The following is a 22,063-nucleotide window of genomic DNA, read 5'->3' on the forward strand; positions in this document are numbered from 1 at the left end:
CAAATGTGAAGAAACCCATCTAGCCGCACGTCTTTACCATTAACTTTACACATGCAAGCTGTGTACAAATCCCTAAGAGTAAAAAGTTTTGGTTCCACAAGAAGTTGTGTGTGGAATAACTACTGGTCATACTATGGAAACAACACCTAGAATTGCACTCAGTAGAAAGCATACCTCCGTCAATGCCCTACAGCCCCCTTATGGGGTCACATTAAAGTTCACTAAACCTCAATTTTTATTTGGACCTTAACAAAATGTCACACTCAGGAATACCAGTCCCCTAAACATGTCTGATTTCAAGACCCATGAATTATACTCTGAAAAAATCTAAAAAAATTTGGAAAGACGGCATATCTGACAATGCTATCTGTTTACCCTCAAAACCGATCCCCACCCAAAAATTTTTTTGCAGATCCAGACAAACGAGCAGATCCAGGACTTTCACTTTCTTTGGCATGTTGAGATACGGCGCTAGCCTCGGTGGAGGTATATGTCCCTCTAGGTGGTAGATTTTAGGATTAGTCAGCAAACGGTAATGTGCACATTTCCCTAAGGCTCATTGCAGTAGGCCTACTATTTCCCCCATGAAAGTCTGAATCCCTGGCTTTCAAAAAACCCTCATCACAGACCAAAGTAGAGGAGAGTAACAAGCAGTTCATAGCACAGGTGAGTGGGTTGAGATGAACTCATTTTAATTTCAGATCACAGAACTTCACTTTGACAGATGAAGACTTGTCAGACTGACAGAGATCACTCTCAAAGGCAGCGCGTCGCTCAGCCTCAAACCTCCTGGGGATCTAACAACCCACATTTACAGCAGGCTCAGATTTGAAATCACGTACTTATGAGACACACATTTTATAACCCAGAGACATGAACACATCTGGAAAGCTATAGCCCCAAAAGACCTTGGATGGCCGAGCCCGCAGAGCATGAATAGACATGACAGGATAGGATACAATAAAACTAGTTAAGCATGATAATGAACAAACCTCCTGCATGGGGCATTAGAGCCAAGAATACACTAATACGTTTTATGTTGTGTTTTTCTTTCAAAGGATAGTGTGTTTAATGATCTGTGAAACAAGCTTCTGGAGGAGAAACCCACAGGAGAAGCTCTTTGATGTGTTTTCTTTTCAAACAGATTTTACTTCATGATACTGACCACATTCTACACTCTCTGCTGCCAGCTTTCATCTGCTTCATACAGAATGAGGAGCTACAGTTAGTTTCCTCATAAAACAGAGCAAATACATTTCATGAAATAATATGTCATCAATCTTATGAAAGTAGAAAACATCACATCACAAGCATTTGATTTATATGAGTAATGCTGAAGTCATTAAATTAACTAAAAGGGGAATTTTGGTATTTTTCAACCCAGGAGCCTATACATATATAATTATGGGTGTGTTAATGAAGAAGTTCACCTGTGCCAGCAGCTGTGACATTGGCAAAAGTGGCTAAAATATAATCTTAAGGGGACAATTTTTTTCACCAATAAATGTTGCAGAGTTCTGAGCAAAGACGCAGACTAACAATTTGAGCCTTTTACTGATGATAGAAGTACATTTATTGGAGATTTGGTGGACTGTCGTAGTTGCCCCATAAGCTTACATTGTAGCCTCACACCCAATTTTACAAACAGAGGGCCCAGTCTGCAAAATACCAGAATTCCCCTTTAAATCCACAATCCAGACCATTCAGCTGTTCTAATGGGAACTGATCTAGAACACATTGAAAGAAATAAGACAATGGAATAGCAATTGATAAACTCCTTTTTTTTTTTTTTTTTATCTTTGACGAAGAGCTTGCTCATACATCATACAATGATCCATATGCCAAAGAGAAAACCGCAGCTGATTGAAAACACCAAGGCACCAACAAGGACACAATACAAAAACATCTTAAAAGAAAGAGAGCAACCTGCTCTGATGTGGAGACACAGTAAGTTAGCTTATTGTTGAGCTTAAAGTCTATTTATAAAGTTTATAAGGACCTTGGACACAGCAGATGAAAGAAGTCTCTGTCCAAGATCTACTGATTTTCTTCCAGAGCTTTCAGCTAGGTTACATGGTCTTCATCAAAGGCTAAAATTTGTTGAGTTGCCAAAGGACTTTTGAACTTTCCACTCTACTAAGCATCTTAATCACACCTTCCTACATATTTTTGCATAAAACTCTAAATATATTATTCTTTCTTGAAGGTTTCAGAAAAAGCAAGTAAGTGGATCTTGAGTGGAGAGACTGTTTCACCAACATGTTGCCAAGTTTCAAAATTGAAAGTCTGAACAACAAAGTTAAATGACTAATTAGCAAACTAATCCACTGATGAAGACCATGTGATATCATCGAAATCTGCGGAAAAAAGCTCCAAAGCAGCTCATGGGTGAAGATTCTTTTGTTTATGTCGAAGTGGAATGAGTTCACTGCTGTCAAATAAATAAAAATGAAGTACCCATTGACTGTAAGTGAGAATGAGCATCACGACTCTGGGTTTTTGAGTTTTTATGTCTTGGTCGTCTCCTCCGCTCTTTAGTTTTCAGTCCATGCAGCATATTTCAGGCCATGCTGGATTGTCACACGAAAGGGAGTTTTTCTTCAAGGCACAGCAAGAGACAAGAAAAGAAAATTTACATTCAGGTCTATGAGAAAACCTTTCACCCCCACCATGACAAAACAAAAACAACCCCAAGATAAAAACCTGCAAACACACAGGCTGACGGCAACTCATGTGATACGCGACTGTCGATGCATACCTATAAGAACACAGTTTACATGCAGTGGAGTGTCACACAGAATAGAGACAACTGACATCAAGGGGCTGTATTGTTAGGTTTTACTATTTGTAGTTGGGACATTTTAGGATAAATAAACTTGAGCCATCATGGTAACAAGATACTTAAAAATAGTTTTTTTTACAGGGGTTGGTACCTTTAAAGTCACATTTATCATTTCATGTAACTTATAAAATGGATGAATTCGATGAGTCGGCTCCACGGCCTATTTTCAATCCATAGTGTGCTTCTAAATTTTGAGTCTTGCTTTTCTTTCTTGCTGAGAGTTAGATGAGACGACTCTCGTCTACTCTATCTGTCGAATACAAAGCTGTAGTCTGCAGGTTAGTCAGTGATGGCCAACGGGAAATATTTGGGAGGAAATTACAATGAACAAGTCATATCCAAGAAAGCAATAACAACACAAACAATAAATTAAAATTAAAAACAATTAGCACAATCAATGTTTAGACAAACAAGTATTTGACTCTTCCTACAAATAAGTTACATAAAAAAAAAACTCAATATTTTACTATGCTGATTATTACAACTCCAAATTATTCCACAAAATAATGAAATTATAGTACAGACATAAGTGGGTTGGGGTGCTTACTTAGTTTTTCTGTTAGCTAGAAGAATGACACGAACACTTCCAGAATACATTTTTTTACATTTTGAGAAGATCCGGACCAGGGGGCCTTTATTAAACTTGCTTAATAGGGCGTTTTTCAACTTTTTCGTTGATTCCTTGAAAAAAATATATGTATCAGACATATTTAGAATCAAATGAATTTAAATGTCTGTTGCACCTTGACGAAGATACATACATGGTCTTTGAGTGCCACTCGGCACTAATCTAATTTTTTTTTTTTTTTATAATATTTGATTTAACTTTCGAACATTCAGTGTATTTCCGTCTAGTCCATCTGATGCAAAAAAAGTTGTACTTAATGTGGATAACATTGGGTGCAAGCTGAAACACCCACTGATTCTAGTGTAGAAAAGATTTAATCTCATTCATTCGTTAATTAATTAATTCATTTAATTTCCCTAAAGACCAAATTGAATGTTATATTTAATATGACGGCATTAGATAGATTTTCTTTTAGCTCCACCAACTCTGACCAATCTTATCACCGTACACTCAGCAAGAAACCAAATTAGCTCAATAATAACTTTTCATTTCAATTAAATAAATAAATAAAGGTACACTTGTATCATATACACATTCAAGACAGCATAATTAGGGAATACTCTGATTAAGTTGAAGCGACTTTGCAAATCCCTGCTCGCGCTCAAGTGCTTCCCCCGCTCGCAAACGGAACATCAATGACACCAAAAATACAATAGCAAAAATAGCAACCTGAAGTTGATGATGGTTAAAACAAAGCTTCAGGTTCAGTCAAGCTGCTTGGGCCTCCGCTGAGAGGGTCTACATTTATTACAGTGCATCTCTGAATTACATTCGGCCCTCCGTCTGTCGGCTCTCTCGCTGCAGATGGCTTCACAACTCGCTGCCCTCACCCTCAGCCTCCCCGAGCTCTGCTGCCGAGGAACCAGATATCACCCGCGCCCGGACCACTGTGTCAGTCTGCGGGGGCGGGCCTGCTCACACCACCCACTCTGCCGGGAACTTTCACCCCCGCTCGTGAAGTGGCACCGCATCTCTGATCTCTGATATGGGCCGTTCCACCTCAGTCGCTTTCATTACGTTTAAATTGCACGCGAAGCCACAGAAGCACATTAAAGATGTTTAACCAAGATTGATGTGTGGTCGTCATGTCAGTTAGAAACGTACATTTATGATGATGTTAATTTGAATCCTGCTCCTGTATTCTTACGCTCCTTTCCTCTCCAGGTTCCTCATCATTTTAATCTCAGGGTGGTGAGACAGCTAAGTTAGAGTCTGAGGTCAGAGGCAAAAACGTAGCATTGCGACATTAAGCAATCCGTGTTCCCCAGGCGAAGGACACATGGAAATCAGCTGGAGGGGTTTGTTGTTACTGGTAGCCCACAGGGCTGTCCATGAGCGGGCTGGAGCAGTAAGATTCTGGAGGGTCTTGGATCTCAGTCTCATGGGTCTGGGTATGGTCTTCCTCGCTCTCCTCTTCCTCCGCTGGGTTGTGGTTTGAACCCTGTGCGCTGGCCATGGCACCGTAGCCGTGGTGGGCCGGGGAGGGCATCGGAGTCAAAGCCAGCTCTGGCTCCAGTAGCACAGACGCCACAAACAGCTGCAGGAGTGGAATCAACACAAAGTTTATCATCGTGTCACACACTGAATTAGGAAATTCAAAGGGAGCGTGTGAGATGGAAAGTTGAGTTTGTTGTCACAGCCTAAACTTAAGATTTAACAATTTCAACATGTCTCATGATTAATATCTTAAACACAGTCAGTGCAATATGTATAATATTATCAGTAAGGTGAGATCATAACAAATTAATAAATCTAGGTGCCACCATGTCAAGGCTAAAGATAAAAATGACAAATATCAAAATCCAATTTATTTTGATTCTGAAACACTTATTATCCCATTTGTTGGAATCCTCTTCACGTTCTGATAGCCATCAAAAAATAAAGTTGTCCACAAATAAAGGAAAAAAAGCTGGTGTCTGTAATAACAGGACTGTAATAAACGATAATGAATAAATGATAATGAAGTACCTGTGTGTCGCTAAACAACATGCCTCTCTGTATTTAGAGAAATACGGCATTACAGCTGAATCAGAGACGATTGTCAGAGTCACGGAAAAGTCATCGTCTGGCAGTTTTCAGAGTGTGCACGTTCATGTGTTTTGGGGGCGTAGCTTTGACAAGAGGCCAACAGGATATCGGTTGCTATTCAGTGCAAACTGCTATTACTAGTTTTTCCAGGATTACCAACCCTAGCTTTAAAAGCACCTACCTGAAAAAAAACTAGGCTTTGTAGAAGCTTTGTAAAATGTTCAGTATTCATTAAGGGCATATGTGAATATTTTGATATCATGCACATAACTAACATGATTCTATGCTTTAATGGGGTCCTGGCAAATAGGAGAAAACTGTGGTACTGTACATTGGAGGCCGTGGTGGATGTCCCAGTGCTCCTGTCTGCGTCAGTGAACGTCCCCTCTGTTGGCTGATCAGACATCTGAAACACAGAGAGGAACTGAGCATCAGAGTTTCCTCGGACGAACCTGATCCCACTGGGTCCCAGTAAAGCTGCTGACCTGGTAGCTCATTGACTTGTCCGGTCGCTTCCTAAGGCACAAGCGGAAGAGAGAGAAGACGATGCAGGAGAGCAGGGACGCGAAGGTGAAGAGGGTGATGGGATGCACTGCACCTTTAAAAATAAAAGATAGAGTGCAACGGATTTAAACCCCTTGAAGCCGTCTTACACAACTGTTACACAGGAAATAATTGTGTTTGATAAAGTACCTAATTTGAGCACAGAGAAGAAGAGCAGCCAGAACATGCAGAGGAGAGGGGCCAAGACGACCTGGTTGATGGCGGCTCTGTGGATCCGCTGGCTGAGCTTGGTGGGAACGTATGCATAGTAGATGTTGTACCGGTCGACCATGTGCTTCAGGATCACGTAGAGCAAACCTGCAGGGACACAACAACACAATTACAGTTTTACACTGGGCTCTGCAAGACAACAACCTTATGAAGCTTTTTTTTTTATCATTCGCAATTCTCTCTCTCTCTCTCTCTCTCTCTCTCTCTCTCTCTCTCTCTCTCTCTCTCTCTCTCTCTCTCTCTCTCTCTCTCTCTCTCTCTCTCTCTCTCTCTCTCTCTCTCTCTCTCTCTCTCTCTCTCTCTCTCTCTCTCTCTCTCTCTCTCACCCCCTTCTAATCCCGAGGGGTCTAAATCCCAAAAGACTAATATTTACCATCACTTTCTATGTAGTGCATGACGATAACATTTTTGGGAATTAATTGAAATTTTAAGTATGTGAACTAAAGGACAAAAAGCCAGGCCCAATTATCTCTGAAAATGTTTTCAGAGCTGACATTGACTGAAAGATTCAAAGTTAATCCAATGAATGGTCATTATAAAGTCTGTACAGCAGGAGAAACAAGTTTGAATATCTCAAGCAATGATATGTTGGAATACAAGTTACTTTGATGCATTTTTTTTATTAATATTTAGCATTTTCAGATTATTTGCCTCATAACTCAAACATCAGTCTGCTGTAAACAGGTAAAATCCACAGAGCAGCAGGGAATGAAGGACTGGAGCCTGTTTGGGCTGCAGCTTGGTGAGCTCTGGGCAGAGACAGGAGCAGAGTGGGCGTCTGGCTCGCAACTTGCTGTGTCTGGGCGTCTGGGAGTACAGCAGCAAATTCACACAGTCTGCATCGGACTGGCAGGCGGCGGAGGAGAGCGGGGTAACAGTATGAGGGGAGACAGCGAATACACACATGGAAAACAGGGACAGAAGAAGGAGGTCGAGGAGGATAGAGACGGCATGTCGCTCACCAAAAGGCGTGATGATGGGACATGTGATGCTGTAAGTCATGGTGACAGCAAAGATGCACATGGTCCAGGCGTACTCCAGGCCAAACTGGAACTCATAGGCCTGACTCTGCAAACCAAAACGCAAAAAAAAACACAGTGAGCTTCTTAAACTTCTCAATATGGAAATGCTGACACGAGCACTAGAGGCTCAACTGACCCGCTTGACGTGAATCCGCTCGGCCTGGGACTTAGCGAAGCAGAGGCGGACGGCGTACACCGTCAGTGCCGGGATACGGAGCAGCTCCATGGACGTGCCAATCAGGCTGGACGTGATCACGTAATTTACAAAGAACGCACCGTTGTCGGGAAGGAACACACACCTGCACCAAGGACACGATGTTGATATATCCGACAAGCCCCCCCCATTTTATCTTGAAGAAAAATAGATAAAACTTACTGGAATTTGACTTCCTTCTCGTTCAGGAAGTTGACATCAAAGAGCCAGGTGAAGAACAGGTCCAGACTGCAGAGGGAGGAACATATAGAGAAATCTAAAGAGCTGCATGACAATAACTAGAAGATTGCTCAGTACACTATATAACTCCAATAAGGCTGAGCAGTCCCCTTATGAAAACACATTTAAATCCACTACATTTTTATTTGGATCTGCACCAAATTACACACAAATATCAGTCCCATAATTAGAAGGGTCCTTCCCTGACCAGAAATGGGAAGCAAAAAAGGTACAAATACTCTCACTCTCTACATTTAAAACGAATATCTGTACCTTTTCTACCTACTATTTAAAACGGGCTTGTTACTTTAGTTTTAAAGGCTCATTGTGTAAAATGTTGTGGTGAAGTTGCATGTTGCAGCTGAATACCCTTCACCTCACTCTCCAGTTCCAAGCATGAAAGAAAACCTCAGTTGTCATAAAAACTCAAAAAGGTCTTTAGTTTGTCCAGACTGGGCTACTGTAAAAAACATGTCGGCCTCTGCAGAGAGGAGATGAATATGTAAATATAAATGATTTAAATATAAAGGGCTCATTCTACAGTAAAGAAAACAACACTTCATAAAATTTGGATGACACGTGTGAGAATATCACTAAGGTTATTATAAAGGGGATTATCAGATTATTTATTTTAGTTTGCAACATCGACCGCCGCCTTTCCGGTATCCAGACACGTTTCAATCCTAATCCCTCGCCTTATATGAATGCCTTGTTTTATCTGAAGTGAGAGTGGTTTATGTTTAATCGTCTTCAAACTATATCAACGCTTTGCACGGATACAGCCGTTAGAAATGGGCTTTTCACTATTATACATTCAGTGCATTTCAGAGATTTTACTTTTATACTTCTGATTGAGTAAGGAGGTAGACTCAGTACTTATATTCTTTTACCTGGGTTGTATTTCTACTTGAGTAAAGAGTGTGTGTACTTTGTGCCACCTCTGTCCCTGACCCATACTGCATCCCTCCGCCAAGTTTGGTGAAATCCGTCCAGTAGTTTTTTTGCGGTAATGAGCATAAGAAGTGTGTGGTTGTACCTGGACAGACCGAGCGAGGGAAGTATGATGACCATGAAGACCAGCAGTAAGAAGCACTTGTGCATCGTCACTTGGTTCTCACCAGATCTGAAACAGTAGATGACAGAGACGAGGGATCGTAAGAACATCCTTATGCGATGCCTGTTTACAAATACATCTCCACCATTACTAATGCGTCATTTGAAGTAATGTGACTTTACATTTACAGGACTGTCGGGCTCATGAGCACGAACTATACGTTTCACTCCAGTAAACAGAAGATTTACATTCGCTTTTTCGCACATCACGCCTGCACAACACGTTTGTGGGGGGGGGGTGGTTATGTAAAGAATGGGTGCTCATAGGTGCTTCATGAGATTGTCTCCTCATGCAAAGCTGTCTCCTCCTCCTCCTCCTCCTCCACTTCCTCCTCTTCCTCCTACTAGTCGCCATGTGCTGCTCCTCTGCGCACGGCGACTACAGTGCATATCATTATCCTCACATGGGGATCTCTATGACAACCTGCCCAGAATAACAGTGCAGGGAGAGTGACAGCAAGAAGGAGGGAGAGAGTAAAGAGGTTGAAAGAGAGAAAAAATAATAATTGAGATGAAAAAAAAAAGAAAAAAGAAATACTGAGAGTTGAGAGGAAGACAGGCAGCCACACATGAAGAGTCCATTTGAAGGGAGGCATTTCCATTTCAGAGGAGAGAGGCGAGAGGCGGTCGATGGCTGGTGAGTACCTGGTCCAGTGGGACTCAAAGAAGGCTGAGTAGTAGACGATGAAGGGCAGGAGCACCGAGAACGCCCACAGCAGGAGGGTCGGGAAGAACTGGGTAATGACAGGGCTCTGTATTGGAAAGCGAATTGGTTAATGAATGACACGGAAGAGGTTAATAAAAACAAAAACGAAGCACATAGGTTCCAAGTCGGTTTCCAGCTCTGACCTGCAGGCTCTCCACGGGCTTGGTGACGTTGAACTTGTCCATGGTGTTGACGATGATGGCGGGAGTGGTGAGGAAGAAGAGCAGCAGGAAGAGGAGGATGTTGAGGAGGACGCAGCGGAGCCACCAGCGAGATCCACACACCGACAGGTTCTCCCTGGTGGTGGGAGAGAAATAATGTGCCTCTGTTCACAACAATCATCCAGGAGCCCAGACAGCACATTATAACACTTCTCTCCCCTGACACACCAGTGCTGCGGGTACTGAGAACAATCAGGAATAGCCAGTCATTTCTTTCGTGTAACTTGATTAGTGGGTTTCCACTGGACTGGCCTGGAGAGCAGGTTGGCAGTGGTGCATTTCGACGCTCAGTTTTAATGATGAACACAAGTCCCTCCTTAACCCCAGCAGCCTGCTGCTGCAACAAACAGTACAGAAAAACATGTGTGCATACAAACACGCTGCAGCCAATCAGGCGTGAAGCATAAAAACAATGAGCGCTACCATCCCCTTGGTTAATCGCCCATATATATGCATCACTCGTTTGTTACATAATCTCACTGAGCCTGCTGCATTCACTCTCCAAGATAGGAAACATGCATAATGGCCTCGCATCCAATCACTGATGGGGAATGAGTTTTAAAAGGTGTTTGAGAGCATTAACATACTGATACATCCTGAACGCTGCTGTTGGTTGTTTCAGAGTTTTCTTCAAGCAGAGAAACAGTTCTCGATTAAAAAAAGAAACAGTATAGATAAGACTCCTTGAGGTCTTCTACTACAAATTGCACTAACAAGCCTTATTATAGTCATAGAACAAAAAAAACAACTAAAAAGTCCAATCATGATCCCGAGGTTTCCAAACTGTCAAATTTATCTGTTAACACCTGGTTTTGAAATGCATCCTGAATGTGTCTCCTGCGACCACTAGTGATCAGATCTCACTTCCCCCTCCATATGCAAATACTGATGTACTCAAGTATCCGTACTTCACTTGAGTAAGTTCTGAAAACTTTTCACTTTTACTCCCAGTTTAACACAAATATCCATACTTTTTTCACTATACTATACTTTCACTCCTGCGACCATCTCACTTCCCAAATGACCAAATGAGCTTGTCTACAAACAAATCAACGTATTAATCAACGTGAACTGGGTCCTTCATATATGTCCCAGGGGGCATTTGAGTTCACACATCGAAAAGAATGTGGCCACACGTGTCTCCGATCACCTCCGAATGTGGTCTGTGTGATACAGGCGTTCCGACCGGAACTCAGCACTGACCACTTGTGATTAGATCACTCAGGAAGGATGTTAGTATCAGGCCTGAACAGGGTTTTAATGAGGAATAAGACAAAAATAGATGTTACGCTCAAATTCTGTGTCCGTGTGTGTTTCCGTTGGCAATCTGGTTTCCTCCCACTGTCCAAACACATGCCAGTTACATTAGAGCATTGTGGATGTGAGTAATTTACACACCCCTGTGACCATGCACAGGATAAGTGTTTGTAAATAATAGTAGGACAGTGGAAGTTTCTAGACTTGTGGGAGGATTGAGGGAAAGTCCAAGAAGAATAATGGGACTGATGAGGTTTTAAAAGCACCATGTGCTTGTGGGCCTACTCACCAGATGATGTCACTGGGAGCGGGTGCATAGCCGACCCCCCATTGGTGAGACTGCACCACCGTGGTGATGCTGGACTGCTGGGGTCTGCGGCGGCAGTGCACACGACTGTAGTCCTTCACAATCCTGCAGAACAGCAAAGAAATGTGCATCAGGCACCGAAGAAGGCTCGTATCTTCTTCTTTATGGTTTCTCCCCCGCTGTGACGGGGTTTGTGTGGCGACAGGCCCTGACACACAGAAACCTCAGAGTCCCGCTGCTGTTTACTCACACAGCCGTCATCCTCTCATCACGAAAAGTCACAAAGGCGATGCCCAGCCGCTTCAAGGAGATGCGATTCTTCTCGGCGTTGAACTCGTCCGTCCGCTTTTCTTCCAATTCACTGTAGTACTGCTCTGCATCCACCTGCACGGAAAACGAAGTTAGAGCACACATTTCTCACTGCATCTGTTTCTCTGAGAAGTCCATTACAAATATTACAGTTGTACAGTGTGGACTGCAGTGCCATCCAGTGGTAGCATCCTCTCTGTGCAGCACAACAAGGCTACAACTCCACAAATAACCCCATGTGCAAATCCCCACATCACTGCTGAAATGTACCTTTTCAAAGCCGCAGATGTCGCAGCAGAATATCTGAGCACACGGATGAGTCTTGATCATGATCTTTCCCTCCTTTTGGGCTTTGGTGGCAAAATACACCCTTCCCTTCATCGCTTTACGCCTGCAGAAGGCAACAGATAAGAGCTTCACGCTGGTCAGGAACTAAACTGTGTTGTTTCCCATGTAAGGTAGCAGCGGTCCTACCTCTCAAGGTCCAGTCTCATCAGCTTGTGGATGTCCAAGCAGAAGCGGATGTCGGTGACAGTGCAGCTGGGGTAGGCCTCACTGGTGAATGGAGAAGAAGATATGAATCAGAAAGCGTGTACCGAGCCTGTGCCACTGCAAACGACAAAAGGAGGCTGCAGCGTATCATCCGTTCTGCTGAGAAGGTGATCGGTTGCAATCTGCCATCTCTGCAGGACCTGTTGGCCTCTAGGACCCTGAGGCGTGCAGGTAAGATTGTGGCTGATCCTTCCCACCCGGGTCACAAACTCTTTGAGGTTCTTCCCTCGGGCAGGAGGCTGCGGTCCATCAGAACCAAAACCGCCCGCTACAAGACCAGCTTCTTCCCGGCTGCAGTTGGCCTCATCAACAAGGCCCGGCACCCCCACCTGACTCAGACTTTTATTCCACCCCCACACCTCAAGGATGTGTTACATTAACACATTATATTATATTATATAATACTGTTAGGGTTAGGGTTACATGTTGCAATCTGACACGGTTCACTGTTTTGCATTTCACTTTTTACTTCACTTTTTATATCTTTTATCTTTTATATACTTTCATTTAGATATGTTTATGTCTAAATAAATGTAACTTTTTATAAATATTAGAAAAAGTGAGTAAATAAGAAGTAAATAGTGAGTAAATATATATTGTTTCTTTTTATTGCTTTTTTTTACGTGTGTTGTATTTATTGTGTTTTTATGTTTCTATGTTCATTGTATGCACCAATAACCAGAGCAAATTCCTTGTCGGTGTAAACCTACTTAGCAATAAATACCTTCTGATTCTAATTCTGATTCATGTACGAGCAATGGACATGACAGGGCTTCCTCCATGACAGTAAAGAAACATGAAGACAGGATGTAACCGAACATAATAGAGAGATAAAAAAATGATGTTGTACTGTAAATGTTTGGTGATGAGTCCTGGGTCAGAGATCTCTCTGGGTATAGAGGTGATCATCAGTGTCCTGGCTACCTGCAACACAGAAGGTAAACACCATCAATTGTTATGTAAGAATAAACTGCAAATCAGCCCCTACATGACCAGACCCCCATCTTATCCAGAGGCCGTCAAATAAAAGCCTCCATAGTTTCTATCATGGCTGTAGACTCTTTGTCTTGTTATCCATTGTCAGGCATTTTCTTAAAACAAAAGAATACGTGTTCTTTAGGGTGTGATATAGGCTTTGACCTTTGCCAAGTAGGTTATAATTTTGTTGGTACATTTGTTAGCAGGATTACACAAAAACGACTAAACTAAGTGCCACCAATCTTGGGCCTGGGAAGGGAAACAAATAAATCTATGTGCAGATCAGCTCTGAGACAATTCTGCCATTCAGATTTTTACAGTGAATTTTTGCCCCCCCCTCGAAAACACGATTATCCATTTCGGGGAGTTTATCCCTAAAATAAAAAACGTTCTCAAATGAAGAAACTGACTTGATAAGATGTTTGAACCAGACGATTTGATGGAGACCGACCTTCTCGTCTTCTCTGTACTCCAGCCTTATCGAGTGATGAACCATGCACAGCGACGTGATGATGAAGTAAACCAGAGCGAGGATGCTGTGGAGCCACAGGAAGCTGTTCCTGTCGACCGAGAACACACCACTGTGCTTTCAATCCATAAAGAGGAACCAGTGTTTTCACTTTCACGGGTCTGTGGTGTTTCGGGAGATGTTTAGGTCATGCGTGCAGTGTTACACTTACTTTGCACCGACATTAGCCAGTGTCGTTCTTCCAAAGTTTTCAGGACTGTCTCCTGTAGGTATAATGAAACAGGACAGAGAGCGAGACGTTATAATTCTCAAACGACTTTAAGGAAACTCCTCCTCTTCTGTCTGGAGGATGAGGCAACCATGAAGCAATGTCACTATTCAGGGGAACACATTGGACTTTTCAGATTGAAATCTCCCTCAGCTCAAGGAAAATTCCACAAAAAAATCTAATTAGAAAAAAAATCAGCCGACCTCTGCTGTTCCAATTCAGACACCCTTTGTTTGCTGTTGCCATGGCAGCCAGTCAACATGTGTCGGCTTATTTAATGACTGGGGGGGGGGGGGTGACACACTCATCCTAGATTGCAGCCGACAGTATTAGGAAAAAGTTTCTGCGGACGGCTCAGCTCCTCATAGACGATGTCTCCTGCCTTTGTCCCCTTATGGAACATCTTACTCAACACTTCCTAAAAAAAAAAGAAAAAAGAAAAGCACACAACCGCCAGAAGGCATTTCTGCTGCGAAACAGCAGCTGGTGTTGTTGTGCAGCGTCCCGGCCCTGACACCTACATGGGCAAGACGGGAGGAAATGAGGCACTTTCTATTCCTACAGTCTGACTCGGGGAAGCACTTGATGAGTTGCCACTGGTATGTGAGTTGGTTGAAGTGTGTGTTTGTGTTAAATAAGTAGTTGTACTCCATCATATTGTGAAGTTAAAATGATCCTTCAAGTTAGATTTCTCTTTTGATCTTATTTTCATTTTGCAAGACACGTTTTAAGTCGACTGTTGCCACAGATAATTTCAAGTTTTATTCTCTACGTTCAAACCAGTAAATCCCTTGTCCTGTGTGTGTGTGTGTGTGTGTGTGTGTGTGTGTGTGTGTGTGTGTGTGTGTGTGTGATCGTCTCTGTGTGGCCTGGCCTCGCTCTCTGTGAGGTGCCCCATGTTAGTTTAGGGATATCCTCTGGCCTCTCTAACAACTGGCTAGCCGAACCATCGTATGAGGACAGAAATACCCAGGAGGTTCCCGGAAAAGTTGACCGGCAGGATTACGGCCAAAGACAGCAAGCACACTACGGTCATGAGCAGGATGATGTGGCGCTGGAAGGACAGGTATGTGACGGCATCGATGCCACATTTGCTGCGGATCTCCTCGTCCCTGCAGGAGGAGAGAGAAGGGAAATGTTCTAAATCCCGAAAAACCTGATATCCCAAACTCCGACAAATAGAAAGATGCTGCAAGGGGGTCAGTGATGAAATTTCCACTTGCGCAGATGCAATAGTAATCAGACGGGTGTGATCACAGACAAGCACATGCATGAAGTCCCCTCCATTGCCGGGGCAACCGGGCCAAAGGCTTGTACCTCATCATGACTTAAACCGCAGCACGACAATTTGATGCCAGAAGCTGCGGTCACCAGGCGGGAGCTTCAGAAAACTCAGTGTCATAAAAAAGTACAAGAGAAAAAAAGAGAGGAAAGGAAAAAAAAAAACTTGAAGAAAATAGGTGTGCAGGGCGGCCCACACATTGAGAAGACTCAGGGTGGGTTTGCACTCTCCCATGGGATCCCAGGGTGAGCCACTGGCAAGACAGCTAAAAACAGCAGCACGCAAACTCCACAATAATACTATGGAAACCATGGACACCATGGAAATCCTTTTTTTTTTTTTTTTACAGGCTAAAATCTGTCGTGGGCAGTCAGACTCGAGTGCAAATATCCAGCGGGAAACCATGGCACCAGCGGTCACACGAGCCCAGACGCGTTTGTTTTTGCAGCTAAATGAGATATAACACGAGACATCATGCTAGAAGACAGAGGGCCAATAAAATGATGGAAGCTTGGATGAGAGGAGGGTGAAATAATTACAAGGTCTTTGTTTACTTACTTCATATGGTAAAGAGATGAGAGCCACGAGCAGAAGCCCTGCGAGGAGACGGGAATCATAAAACATCACAATGGATCGGTTATTCAGGATAATAAATGACACGTGCATGCGAGGCCGGGCCACATCTGGCTGCCAGCGAGCATCCACTATTTGCATAGTAATGAGGTCTGCAGAGTAAAAAGGGGGGGGGGGGGGGGGGGGGCGAAGGGTTTAATAGGTCTGGAGCAGTAACCACTTTGGTGCCGCCTCAGCTTTGTGTAGGCCCATGACTCCAGTCTGACTCCTTGTCTTATAAACAGCACAGTGACCTCAGCCTATCACACAGGTGTCATGGTGTCAAACACGGTTCGGCTAAAACTTTCCTCCTACGACAGATGACGCCTCGGGACGAGCAGGCTTTACTGTAAAAATGCAGCGAGGCCGGTTTTCTAGACATCACTATATCACAGACCAATGAGCGGGGACACCTTGTTATAATGACTGTAAATACAGAAGGGCATGATGAGGAAGCCTGGCAGACCCTCTGACATTAGTGGTCATGTTGATTATAGCCTTCTCATACGTGAGACGTGTTTTTACGTTGCCCATTGTGCACTCTCCGACATATTTTGCTTTGTGAAGGTAATTGGACTCTTCTCCTCAAATACTATGTTTCTTTACCGTAATTATACTATATCGGGAACCGTGTGGAGTTTTTTTTTAAACAGGAGTGGCGCTGTAGAGCAGTGTTGAGATGAGGAGATATGTTTAAGAGTGCATGTCAAAAGCGTGGGAGTGACCTAACATAGCATCACTGTCTGCGAGGGGAAATCATGTCGAATGTCGTCTTTCACATTTCGAATAATCTCAGAACCTGTAAATGAACTTCTGATACTCAGTGAGAATCATTTGCTGTTCTTGTGTTTCCCGGCTTTGTTTGCAGTTCACATCAGCATCCTTCACGGTCACCCAGTGTGCTGAGCTGCACTGGGCAGCAGTAAAAGGGAGAGACAGTGGAAAAGTTTCCATCCTGTGGTAAGGAGACGTCGGGCTAATCTCGTTCTGAGCCGCAGCTGCGGGTGGGCAGAGCGGCAGAGCCGGTCGCTGGGGCGGCGGGGGGGGGAAGGGAGCCAGAAGACTGACTGGTGAAATGTTCAAAAATGATGACTTTTCCTCCAGAGACAAATCTAAAGATGGAGAGGATCTATGCAAAGGGGGCATTCTCTTGTAGTACAACTTATTTAGCCATAAGCAGAGCTTGTACCAAACAGCTTCAAATAAAACAATTAAATAAACATGAATTCATAACAGAGAAATGTTGTGCTCATATTCAGGTGCATCATTTTAATTTGGGTTATTGGAAAATGTTTGATCATGTAAGCAAACAGTTACCTATAAACTGTACAAACCCGGCAGAGAGGAGGCTGAGTCAATATTCACTCTCCTTTTTCCTCTGATCTAGTTTCCAAAAAATGTGGGACTCTTGAGAGATGCATAAAACACTTACATGGTGAATAAAAAAACATAAATATATGTCTCTATACCTGTTTTAAAAGCCAGGGAGTAAAAACAGGTTTGGAGGAGAGTTTTAAAGGGTCCAGAGTCCTGATGTGGAAGGGCAGATTGTTCCTCAGCTCAACAGGTAGTAGCTTATCGTGTCTGCAGTTGGGTGCAGGAAACATTAAAGCTGGAAGTGGGTTTATCAGAACTTTTTTTCCGTCACAATGGAGCTCCAGAGCAACAGGACCAAAACAATGAGCTAAAAGATGCTAAAAAAACAACAACAATGACACCGTAACGCTGAGGGCAACTGCAGAGTGGTGTGATCACGCTGTGTGGGTTTGATTTTATGAGGTAAGAAATGCATTCAGCCTCTTTGTTAGACCTAAGGACGTATGAAGTGGGTTTATGGGGGACTCAATAGGGAAGCTTTGATTGATCTGACAGTGCCGGTTCCTTGGTGCTTTTATGAAGTGATGGAGACCTCAGAACTCACCGGGTCCTTGGTCTCAGAGTCAGATGGGCTGGACTCGGAGGGAGTCTTCTCCTTCTCACTGGCTTCTCCATAAAACAGGGACGTCAGACTGAAGAAGAGAAAGAAACAGTGGGGTCATCACACTGACCACCACAGCCTGACACCAAGTTATCAGTTTATAGTACTGTATCAATTCTGTGCTTCAAGGGAGATCACAGCCGCGACACAGACAGGCAAGTGACAGACATGTGGCTTCACCGCCGCAGTCGGCCCTGTTCCAGCACCCGTGTGAAAACTAACCCTCAGTGCTTGAAGACATTACACAGTGTGGACAGATCTAATAGAGGCAGTGTGATGATTGAATCTGTGGATATTTCTCTGCGGGCCGCAACGCTGACAGTTCCACAGCGTGTCAAATTAAGCAGAATAATTGTGTTAGCATGAGAGAGGAGCGCTCAGCAAAACACACAGATGCTGCCTGCCCTCAGGTGCTGCTGAGCGGCCGCTGGTCAGGCAGAACTAATCGAGCCTCCTTCACTCCAACGGAGAGGAACCAAGCAGGAGAAGTCCTCTGCAGCATTATGCAGACTGCTGAGTGAACCTGGAGCCATCTCACAACCCTCGGAGTATTCAAGTTAGCAACTGAGCAGTGTAAGGAAAAAGACAGAAGCCAATCATTTGGTAAAGTCTGGGGTTGATTGATATCCTGGGTTTTGTCTTTATAGTCAAACTTTTTATATATTGTGGTGGCATAAAAAAACTTACAAGAAACAAATTTGTATTAGTCCTCAGCTGAAAATAGTCCCACATTAAACTATAATTTATTATTACTAGTAACCAGCTGTTTTATGAAATTATTTGGCACCTAAAAATCATATTGGTAGTTGAGTAATTTTAAGGATTTATGTTTCCAATTAGAACCATGGGACTTAGGGCCGAGTAGATTATTATTTTATTAAATTTGTTGAGACAATAAATAGAGAAAACAGCCAATAGAGCCAGTCTTTTAGCCTTGTGAATTATTCATCAGGTGAACATGCCAAATATTGACTGGTTCCAGCTTCTCCTGTGGGGCGATTTAATATATTTCTCAGTTTTATTGAAAACCTTTGGGGTTTCACACTGTTGTTCAGACAAAAACAACAATAATAAGATCTCACTTTGTGAAACTGTCTGACAACAAAAAAACAACAACCACATGATTTATAAATAATGCAAATACTCAAGAACTGCAGCTCTTAACTGAGGAGGTTTTTCCATCTCAGCTGAATTTTAAATGTATATATATATATATATATATGTATATATAAATATCTGGTTTGTGTTAACACCGTGAGGTTTCAGTTTCACTGTGAACACTAAGAGGGAATTATTCTGATAAATATTTTGTGAAAACAAGATAAGTAACTAGTTTGCACATGATAGTTGTGCAAACTCTGTCCATGAATAAAACTTGATTATAGCCGAGTTCTCTCCATCAAAGTAGCTGTGTGTATCAGATGTTAGAAAAAACACTTATACATTTTGAAGTAACTATCTTATGTCTTAAGAGGCACAGACTGCATAAGAGCAGGAGCTGCTTGGAGTGATTCTCAGTACCATTCATACTCAGCAGAGGGAGCTGGAGGCTGCAGCATCAGCAGCTCCACTGAGACGTCTTACTCCATCTTAAATGGCTACATGGCTACACAGGCAAGCGAGTGTAACCGGTAAGTGTTAAGAGCGAGTGAGGGGTGTACCTGTCGTTCTCCATCAGCAGAGCCAGGCGGCCGTAGTCCCACGCAGCCTTCCTCAGACAGGAGAAGATGAGCAGCAGGAACTATAAAACAAAACAGGGACATGAACCCAGGGGTGCTGGGGAATCTGATTTACACACACACACACACACACACACACACACACACACACACACACACACACACACACACACACACACACACACACACACACACACACACACACACACACACACACACACACACACACACACACACACACGCACGCACGCACACACGCACGCACACACACACGCACACACACACAAACACACTGTACTCAGCTGCTCTGGCTCTAACAACATCCACATCCTTTCCATATTGCTTGATTTGAAAGCTGAGGCCCGTCTCTATATGAATAACAGACAGGTTGAAAATGCTGCAGCAATAATAAGCCTTTAGTAGTATGTGGTTGTCTTGGAAACTACCAGAGAGAGGTCAGCGTGCACACACAAACACAGGCTGTGCACTGATGATCAATGGGTGAAGTCAATGGCGTGATATTTCCAGATAGCCTCCATTCTGTAGTAATTCACAATGAATAACAATAAAACATATTATATGAGTGGAGTCGCGCCTAGCAGCCGTGGTTAAATATGGAACGTGATGGATGTCGACAGAGGCAAACATAGAAAAAAAGCAGATGGGTGTTTGACGGCATTTAATCATTCATGTATTTTGCTTTCAGGGGACATTTGGTAAAGTGGGCGGGGATGACAACCACGTTAATAAGGAGGAGGCTCGCGTAACTGTTAAACGATTCATTCTTCCGCGATCTAGAGCCATGCATAGACAAGCAGGGAGACCTTGTCTGAGGCCTGTGGATGAATAACGAGCGTGAGTTCTCATTAGCAGTCGGGGCCCAAACTCCATCTTTAAATAAGAATCTCCCCGGTCTCTCGCCGTGTCCCCGTCTCCTCCCTGCCGTTTTATTTGATTGCTTCCTGATGCGTGGGCACGCTCTCCTCAAGTCCCACACATGATTACTTCCATATGATGATGGGCCTAATGCAGAGGAGTCACGGGGGTGGGGGGGTGGGGGGGGGGGGGGTGTTTGGAATCATGCTTTGACTCAGTGCTCGACCCTCTGCGTTGTCTTGACAACCAGGCAGCGATCACAATGAGCCAATTAAAACACAGAGGTGGCAGATTGAGAGTGACATCAGTGCTGAGATCAAGCCTGACAGGAACGGAGGTGGATGACAAGGGAAGGCGGAAGCCTATTATTATCTGGAGACAAGGAGGAGAGATACACAATCATGTTTGTAAACAGTGGACACACTGCATTACACAATGTGAAGGAGAAGTCAAGGCATATTAATATTATCCTTGAGATGCATAGGACAATGTGTCTGATGTTTCGCTTATCCATGCACATTTCTAAAGTATTAAAAGCCCAGATGAGGAAAAGATGATGTATTACAAGCTCATTCAGACCTTTTGAAATGCACCACAAACTAAAGCTCTTAAGACCAATTTTGTGACATTTACAGCAGTTTATTCCACATAAATTCCGGGATTTAGTCAATTGCACTTCCATAAATTGGTGGATTTATGGACAAGCAACGATATCATATCAATGTCTTTCAAACTCTGAGTCCATGTTTTGGTTCAAAGGCTTTCTTTTCCAAATTCGTAGTGGTCAAAGTCCAACAGGCCCCTAATGAAACCACATTTAAATTCCCTAGATACTGATTTATTTTTGGATCAGCCCCAAGCTGCACACACTTAAATAACAGTCCTCTAAACATTTCTGATATTTTTCACCAAGCTCCAAAAAACACCATCCTGGATCAGCACCAAAATCTATTGGGTTCTTTCCTAACAATTTTACATCATTCCACCAAGTTTTGTGATAATCCATAAATACTTTTTGTCTAATCTTGCTTACAAATTAACAGATACCAATGAAAACATAACCTCCTTGGAAGAGGAAATAATGCTCTGTTAAAAGTTTTCCTTTTCATTTTTTCGCCTCTTTCATTGCCATTTGCAGCCTTTAAGCATTATCGTGATTAATAGAGGAATGATATGCCTGTGTGTTGACATGTTTCCAATATGTCAGAATCAATGTCACACATTACTGTCACTCCTGATGTTGCTGTTGTACTTCATTATCGTCAACAGCAGAGTGAGCTGCTGGAGACAAGATGTCCATTAGACACCAGTGACCATGCACCACGTCCTGCTGTCTGTTTGTGTCAGAGCTCTTCATAAAACCTCAGCAGGGTGTTGGCAGTTTAGAAATATTCAGAAATATTGTAGTCAACATGCAGAATGATACCAGGGAGCCAGTATTTATTAAAGATAGGAACCAGACCTTAAAGAGACCATGTGTTTCAGACAGAGGCTGAAAAGAGGAGTGGCAGCAATGAACACTCGGAGGAAAGTGATGTGTTTCCAGAACATTAGAGCATGGAAAACCCCTAGGTAAAAGCACTAATTAAAATTATGAAAAATAATATTAACATAATATATCTCCTTCAAACCTTCCATTCATATCCTAACTGACAGAGGCTTTTATGGAGTTATTGTGGAAACTGTATATTATTGTGTGTGTGTGTGTGTGTGTGTGTGTGTGTGTGTG

At 43.1% G+C, this 22,063-nt stretch overlaps 1 protein-coding gene across 1 annotated transcript in view; it reads right to left on the reverse strand.

The window, feature by feature from the left end:
* Positions 1 to 680: 680 nt before the first annotated feature.
* Positions 681 to 22,063, reverse strand: part of tmem63c (transmembrane protein 63C) — a 32,325-nt gene continuing 10,942 nt past the window's right edge. Inside the window, exons 3-23 of the mRNA XM_062398139.1 lie at positions 19,441 to 19,520; positions 17,723 to 17,810; positions 15,748 to 15,785; positions 14,877 to 15,019; positions 13,851 to 13,902; positions 13,622 to 13,730; positions 13,043 to 13,116; positions 12,115 to 12,195; positions 11,911 to 12,031; positions 11,582 to 11,715; positions 11,314 to 11,436; positions 9,690 to 9,843; positions 9,486 to 9,592; positions 8,764 to 8,850; positions 7,671 to 7,736; positions 7,431 to 7,593; positions 7,235 to 7,340; positions 6,192 to 6,359; positions 5,984 to 6,096; positions 5,830 to 5,904; positions 681 to 5,007 (exon numbers count right to left, since the gene is read on the reverse strand). Coding sequence (XP_062254123.1) covers positions 4,777 to 5,007; positions 5,830 to 5,904; positions 5,984 to 6,096; positions 6,192 to 6,359; positions 7,235 to 7,340; positions 7,431 to 7,593; positions 7,671 to 7,736; positions 8,764 to 8,850; positions 9,486 to 9,592; positions 9,690 to 9,843; positions 11,314 to 11,436; positions 11,582 to 11,715; positions 11,911 to 12,031; positions 12,115 to 12,195; positions 13,043 to 13,116; positions 13,622 to 13,730; positions 13,851 to 13,902; positions 14,877 to 15,019; positions 15,748 to 15,785; positions 17,723 to 17,810; positions 19,441 to 19,520 — 2,313 coding nt within the window. The 3' untranslated portion in view covers positions 681 to 4,776. The remainder of the gene's footprint in view (positions 5,008 to 5,829; positions 5,905 to 5,983; positions 6,097 to 6,191; positions 6,360 to 7,234; positions 7,341 to 7,430; positions 7,594 to 7,670; positions 7,737 to 8,763; positions 8,851 to 9,485; positions 9,593 to 9,689; positions 9,844 to 11,313; positions 11,437 to 11,581; positions 11,716 to 11,910; positions 12,032 to 12,114; positions 12,196 to 13,042; positions 13,117 to 13,621; positions 13,731 to 13,850; positions 13,903 to 14,876; positions 15,020 to 15,747; positions 15,786 to 17,722; positions 17,811 to 19,440; positions 19,521 to 22,063) is intronic.

Source organism: Platichthys flesus, chromosome 10, assembly GCF_949316205.1.
Source record: "Platichthys flesus chromosome 10, fPlaFle2.1, whole genome shotgun sequence".
NCBI classification, from domain to species: domain Eukaryota; kingdom Metazoa; phylum Chordata; class Actinopteri; order Pleuronectiformes; family Pleuronectidae; genus Platichthys; species Platichthys flesus.